Source organism: Protomyctophum parallelum (assembly GCF_964188405.1).
Source record: "Protomyctophum parallelum genome assembly, chromosome: 11".
Lineage (NCBI taxonomy): Eukaryota > Metazoa > Chordata > Actinopteri > Myctophiformes > Myctophidae > Protomyctophum > Protomyctophum parallelum.
Window position 1 is genome coordinate 52,380,569 of NC_139707.1, and position 7,271 is coordinate 52,387,839.

Here is a 7,271-nt window from a genome sequence, read left to right on the forward strand (position 1 = left end):
ACTGTAACATTGCATTCTTCTTATATATTGGTCCCCCTCATTATGATGTTTGCACTTTTGCATCTTTTTTTTTACTGTTTGAATATGTGATGTGAATGTGAGTCTATCTGTATGTCTGTATTTAGAGCACACTGAAACACAATCCAATCAACATGTTGGCAATAAAGCTCAGGGACTACCAGATGATTAACTGTAGTCCATGTATATGGATTAGACAAATTACCTGTTGAATAATGTGTATTGTCCCTGTTAAACTAAAATAAACTTTATTATTTGTTATTGTTATTGTTTTTGTTTTTATTAGTAGTAGTAGTAGCAGTAGCAGTAGCAGTAGTATCTATTCATAATAATATGAACAACTAAAACCACTGACAAAATCATTTCTCCTCATTTTACGGCTCAATTTACAATATATAGACAAAGTATAGGCTTTGCTGCCACCCTGTGGTGATAACGGCACATCACAGAACACTTGTTGCAGTTTAACCACAAAGGTTGTTTTAAACTGCAATAATAAACTTTAACGATGAATCTACAGCGTTTATAATGAGAGACACTAACTACTATAATGTTAATAGTTGTACAAGTTCATAAACATCATCAATAATCAGTACTGTAGCTGTTGAAAGGTTTTACACGTTATTAAAAGCAGGAATGTCTGTTGTTTACATCGAGTTATAAATAAAGGTTGTTTAGTTGACCAGATGTGACCAGATTCTGGTTGAGGTTTCCGGTGTGTTACAATGAAATCTGTGACCTATCGAATGCTGTGACTGCTAGGCTGCTAGCTAGCTTTTCAAATGATGTAAAAACTAAAACGTCCTACATTTGATGTAAAAACTGTTCTTTATTTCAACACATCCAACTATTAGTAGCCTAATTATTTACACAATGAATGGACTGTCCTTTAAAGCAACGATAACCCTTAATAATAGCTATAAAGATAAGACAAGGATAACAATAACTTAAGCTAATGCTCGTGATCTAGCGTCCCGTGGTGTATGGAACGTGTAGTTTTTAGAGGCGTAGAATGTAGTTCTCCTAGCGACCCGTGGTGGATGGAACATGTAGGTCTTAAGTGTAGTCCTTATGGCCACGTCCGGTATTATTGTGAAGAGAAAACGGACGTTCTCACGTGGCGTTTGATGTGAAACTTTGACAGTGGAATGTGGTTTTATTGTGAAGAGAAAACGGAAGTGCTCACGTGGTTACTAAAGGTGTAACGTGACGCAGCTAGCCAGTTAGCATGTTAGCAACAGCATGTCAACATGATGCTCTGTTCTATGACAGACTTATAAACCTTTCAACAGTTATAATAGTTATTATTTATGATGTTATAATATCGTAACATTTATTGTCTCTCGTTATAAACGCCGTAGATTAATAGTTACAGTTTATTATTGTTTAAAACAAGCAGGTTAGACTCAGATATTGTTATCTATGGTTAATCTGCAACATGTATTGTGTAATGTGCCGTTATCACCACAGGGTGGCAGCAAAGACTACATTTTGCCTATATATTGTAAATGGAGCTTGTAGTTTATAATGTAATCTGAGAACCCATCGTCAAGAAATAAAGGAAAAACAGCGCCGTGATTTCCTTTGAATTGTAGCTAATGTGAATAGAGAAATGTGTTACATTGCAATTTATAGAGAACATTATCATATTAATTTATCATTGTTAAGTTCACTCTGTATATCCACGGGCATAATAATAATACTAATAATGATGCCATTACAAAACATGGGCTACATGGAAGAAATGTGTTAAATAAAACGAAATTATCTGCTCTAAATTAACTTAATTAAGCAGTCACCGTCTCTGTCTCATGTTATTGATTGATTTATTGATTTTACAGAGTATAGAGATCGATTACTAATTTACTATACAATCAAACACATCTGTAGGCCTATACAAGATAATTTCAGATTTCAGAGAGGGAGGGAAATACTAAATTAACTGTTGGTAAAGGGGCGAGTCGTTTGGTATTCAATTTAAACATTATTAAACGTAATATTTAAACCAAGTAGACAGAATTAAAAAAACAAGCAAAAATAAAAGAAAATAAGAAACTTAACTAAACAAGCCTCTTTATGTTTATGCTAAAACATACCATATTTCATTTGTAAAACGTAGTGAAGTCATAGGCCTATAGAGTTAAATTAAGAGTGAAGTATATAATTATAGTACACAACTATCAATATTTACAGTAGAATAGGCCCAGAGCCGCTTATAATAACAAGCAGACATGGCAACACGGATCCGTTTGTAGTCTTTGATGTCTTCCTGTGTAGTTCTTTTTAGGGAGGGGGGTGGGGTCCACATGCCCCCTCCCAAAAAAACATATTTTACGTTTTATCACAACCTCAAATAAAAACACTAGACCCTGTTTGGAATCACAACAACTTTTAATGAGATGGACAAATTATAAACATGTATAATTAATAATGATTTAACTCACGGGTGTATTTATGAACAGGCGACGTGCGAGGACAGCCCGGCGCGAGCGGTGACCTCTAAGCGGGAGGACCCCCGCCGAGAAGTACAGATCTACGAGATCTCAACGCGCCGCTCCGGCGACGCGTTGAGATCTTGTAGAGCTGCGCTTCCCCCCCCCCAAACACCCCACACAGTCCTCTCCAGGTCTGGGTTGGGAAGAGAAGAGGAGAGAAAACCTCCATCCTGATGAAGATCTAAACATCAAAACTGTTCCGCTGCTCAGAGATAAAACATCAGAGAGGATAGAGAAGATAAAATGTTTTAGTTTAAGCTTTTTAGAGGCTTATAGGAGGTCATAGGAGGGAAGGAGGCAGACAGATCCCTTCTCTAGCAGATCTACAAATCATCATCATCATCATCACACTGGATCCGCTGGTCAGAGAGAGAAGGATAAATAAACTAAAACATGTTTTAGTTAAAGTGTCCGGCCGGAGGGATCCATGAGGGGGTGACAGCCCAGCCTCACAGCCCAGTCACGGTGCCTGTTCTCCGGGCTGCAGGGAGCTCCAGACACCCCGCTGATCTGAGCTCCAGACGCCGCTGATCTCCTCCTCTCACAGCCCCGGCCACGGTGCCTGTTCCCCGGGCTGCAGAGAGCTCCAGACGCCGCTGATCTCCTCTCTGCTAAAAGCATCAAACATGGTGAGGTCTATTTATTATATATTGTGTGTTTTATTACTTTATTATTTGTGTTTTTTATGCTTGAGGTGCTTTAAAGCTCCCATTAGGATTGAATGGAGCTGCAGTGTTTAGCTAACATGCTAACTGTCACTGACTGTGTGTGTGTGTGTGTGTGTGTGTGTGTGTGTGTGTGTGTGTGTGTGTGTGTGTGTGAGTGTGTGTGTGTGTGTGCAGATCTGCTCTTCTCTGTGTGAAGGAACACAGATTATGTAGAACTCGTAGTTTTATTATATAGATATTCTACTGTTAGACGGATTGATTGAACATTTCAAGCACATTGAAATGATGTTAGGTTCTTATGATCCTATAGGTGACTCTATCTCTATGTATGTGATGTATCACCATGTGTTGTTCTATTGTTCTATTTCTATGTATGTGATGTATCACCATGTGTTGTTCTATTGTTCTATTTCTATAATGTGATGTATCACCCTGTGTTGTTCTATTGTTCTATCTCTATGTAATGTATCACCATGTGTTGTTCTGCTTACTGTAAATCACTCTGGATGAAGAGAGGCTGATAAATGAATACATTGGAAATTGGACAGACAGGCACTGTGTATTTATGTCACTGTCTTTGAGTGTCTTTGAGTGTGTGTGTGTGTGTGTGTGTGTGTGTGTGTGTGTGTGTGTGTGTGTGTGTGTGTGTGTGTGTGTGTGTGTGTGTGTGCATGCACGTCTTGCTATGTAAACAAACATCACTTCATTCACAGTCATGGAATGAACAATACGTTAATATTTACTGTAAATATAAGAGCCTGGGGTTCCCCCCTCTCTCTCTCTCTCTCTCTCTCTCTCTCTCTGTGTGTGTGTTAAAGTGATAAATACATATTAGCCAGAAGAGGTTATTGCTGTCTGTCTGTCTGTCTGTCTGTTCGTCTGTCTGTCTGCTCCTGTCTCACATGGCTCCTCCTCCTCTCTGTTTCGCAGGCTGTGATTGGTGTACAGCTGGTGGTTACCATGGTGATGGCCAGCGTCATCTCCAAAATCATCCCTCATTATTCCTTCGCAAGATGGCTACTGTGTAGCGGGAGGTAATTAGTATTATTCATGCTAACCCTAACCCGAGTTTCACTGTACAGAATATTATATACCCTGTAGGTACTGTACAGATATTGTACATGTAGGAGCCAAAGAGTCACTGATTTCACCTTATTGGTGATGGGTGGTGCAGTATGTAGTTCAGACTAGGTGATGTACTTCAGACTGGGTGGGGTGCAGTACGTCGTTCAGACTAGTCATTGGTCCGTCTTAACCCAGTGGTGGGCAACTTTGAAGATTGTGAGGGCCACTGTAGTTCCACACTCACTCCAGAGGGCCACTATAGTTCCACACTCACTCCAGAGGACTACTATAGTTCCACACTCACTCCAGAGTGCCACTATAGTTCCATACTCACTCCAGAGGGCCGCTATAGTTCCACACTCACTCCAGAGGGCCACTATAGTTCCACACTCACTCCAGAGGACCACTATAGTTCCACACTCACTCCAGAGGGCCACTATAGTTCCACACTCACTCCAGAGGGCCGCTATTCAATTCAATTCAATTCAATTTTATTATAGTGTCAAATCACAACGAGTTGTCTCAAGACACTTTACAACCAACAAAGATCCACCCAGAGCAAGCAATATTGCGAATTTGCGGGCAACGAAAAACTCCCCTTTTAGGAGAGGAGAAAAGAACGTCAGGCAGAACCCGACTCTGGGGTGGACGGCCATCTGCCTCGACCGTGTCGGGGGGGGGGGGGGGGGGGGGGGGGGGGGGGTAGAGGGAGAGAGAGAGAGATAGACAGAGAGAAATAGACAGAAATAGACAGGTGGGCTCCGTGGAGGGGTCTGGTCCACATCTGGTCCACATCTGGTCGAGCTCTGTGAGGCCGGGTCCAGGTCACACTTCTGGTGGGCTCCATGAAGAGGCCTGATCCACGGTCACGCTCATTCAGTCAGTTGGGGGTTAGTATTAGAGGTCCACAGAACTGCGACGGGGAGGACGAAAAGAGACTCCGGGGAGAGATTCCCCGGATGTTGGATTAGTGGCAGGCCTTACTGGAGCCTATATAGTGTATATTACAAATACTGCTGGGAGACAGACCCACACAACAATGTACGACCATGGTATCCAGCCAGACTTGGAGACAACCCTAGCTATAGGCTTTGTCGTAGAGAAAGGTTTTCAACCTAGTCTTGAATGTGCAGAGCGTGTTAGCCCCACGGACCGAAGCCGGGAGAAGGTTCCACAGCTGAGGTGCCTGGGACCTAAACGCCCTGCCTCCTATTGTAACTTTTGATATTTTTGGAACAGTAAGCATTTTTGCATACTGTAGACGCACTGGTGTTCTATTTGGTTTGTAAGGATCAATGAGATCTTTGAGATATTGTGGTGCCTGACCATTGAGAGCTTTGTAGGTAAGAAGATATAGTTCCATACTCACTCCAGAGGGCCGCTATAGTTCCACACTCACTCCAGAGAGACTGGTTTCTGAACTGCCCACAGCCCTCCTATGAGACACAGACTGGTTTATGAACTGCCCACAGCCCTCCTATGAGACACAGACTGGTTTATGAACTGCCCACAGCCCTCCTATGAGACACAGACTGGTTTATGAACTGCCCACAGCCCTCCTATGAGACAAAGACTGGTTTCTGAACTGCCCACAGCCCTCCTATGAGACACAGACTGGTTTATGAACTGCCCACAGCCCTCCTATGAGACACAGACTGGTTTATGAACTGCCCACAGCCCTCCTATGAGACACAGACTGGTTTATTAACTGCCCACAGCCCTCCTATTAGACACAAACTGGTTTCTGAACTGCCCACAGCACTCCTATTAGACACAGACTGGTTTCTGAACTGCCCACAGCCCTCCTATGAGACACAGACTAGTTTATGAACTGCCCACAGCCCTCCTATGAGACACAGACTGGTTTATGAACTGCCCACAGCCCTCTCCAATTGTTTATATTTTGTTTAGTTTCCAAGATGGCCGCAGCACCAGGAGGGGGTGGGGCCTTACTGGGCAGCGTTCACACATTCAAGACACCTGTCTTGTGTTTGTCTTGTGTCTGTGTTTAATGGCAGCTCCAATGCATTTCCAATGGAAGCCCATATGGTTTGACCAAACATTTTGTTTGATGGGGGGGAGGGGGGGGCAGAACACATCCATCAAAGCTGTGTTCAGACCCCCCCTCCCCTCCGAGGTACGACTGAGCGCTAAAGCCCAGCTGCTCGTCATGAATCCACGGGTCCGCCTGCAGTTCACGCTCCAACCACTAGGGCCGAGTGCTTCAACGCTGGAGGCTTGGTGTGAACTGGTAGTGGATGGATTAATTTCCTCCACTGTGATGTCATTTCCTCCGCTGTGATGTAATTTCCTCCGCTGTGATGTAATTCCCTTCCCGCTGTGATGTCATTTCCTGTGCAGTCTGGAATGGTTCCAGCACCCGACGGACGAGGAGCTGAGGACGTTGGCGGGAAAACAACAACCCAAGAAGAAGAAAGACAGGTGCGTGCGTGTGAAAATGTACGCTGATTGGTCCCTGAAAATGTACGCTGATTGGTCCCTGAAAATGTACGCTGATTGGTCCCTGAAAATGTATGCTGATTGGTCCCTGAAAATCAGCGTACATTTGCTAACTAGGTGAGACTTCCCATAGACCCTAACCCCTAACTAGGGATGCCAGAAAGTGACCATCAGCCAAATCGAATAATGGACAGCTCTGCCGATTAATAATCCATTAATAATCTTCTCAGTTCTCATTGTATGCTAGTATGTTTTATTGTCTCCACCAGGCCGAAGGCATGGGGAGAGAGTATGTTTTATTGTCTCCACCATGAAGGCATGGGGAGAGAGTATGTTTTATTGTCTCCACCAGGCCGAAGGCATGGGGAGAGAGTGTTTTATTGTCTCCACCAGACTGAAGGCATGGGGAGAGAGTATGTTTTATTGTCTCCACCAGGCCGAAGGCATGGGGAGAGAGTATCTTTTATTGTCTCCACCTGGCTGAAGGCATGTGGAGAGAGTATGTTTTATTGTCTCCACCAGGCTGAAGGCATGGGGAGAGAGTGTTTTATTGTCTCCACCAGAC

The 7,271-nt window shown here is 43.4% G+C and overlaps 1 protein-coding gene across 1 annotated transcript in view; it reads left to right on the plus strand.

Moving 5' to 3' along the window:
- Positions 1-2,657: 2,657 nt before the first annotated feature.
- The window catches only part of tmem161b (transmembrane protein 161B), a 16,247-nt gene continuing 11,633 nt past the window's right edge, over positions 2,658-7,271 (plus strand). Inside the window, exons 1-3 of the mRNA XM_083776389.1 lie at positions 2,658-3,142; positions 4,112-4,215; positions 6,608-6,688. Coding sequence (XP_083632515.1) covers positions 3,140-3,142; positions 4,112-4,215; positions 6,608-6,688 — 188 coding nt within the window. The 5' untranslated portion in view covers positions 2,658-3,139. The remainder of the gene's footprint in view (positions 3,143-4,111; positions 4,216-6,607; positions 6,689-7,271) is intronic.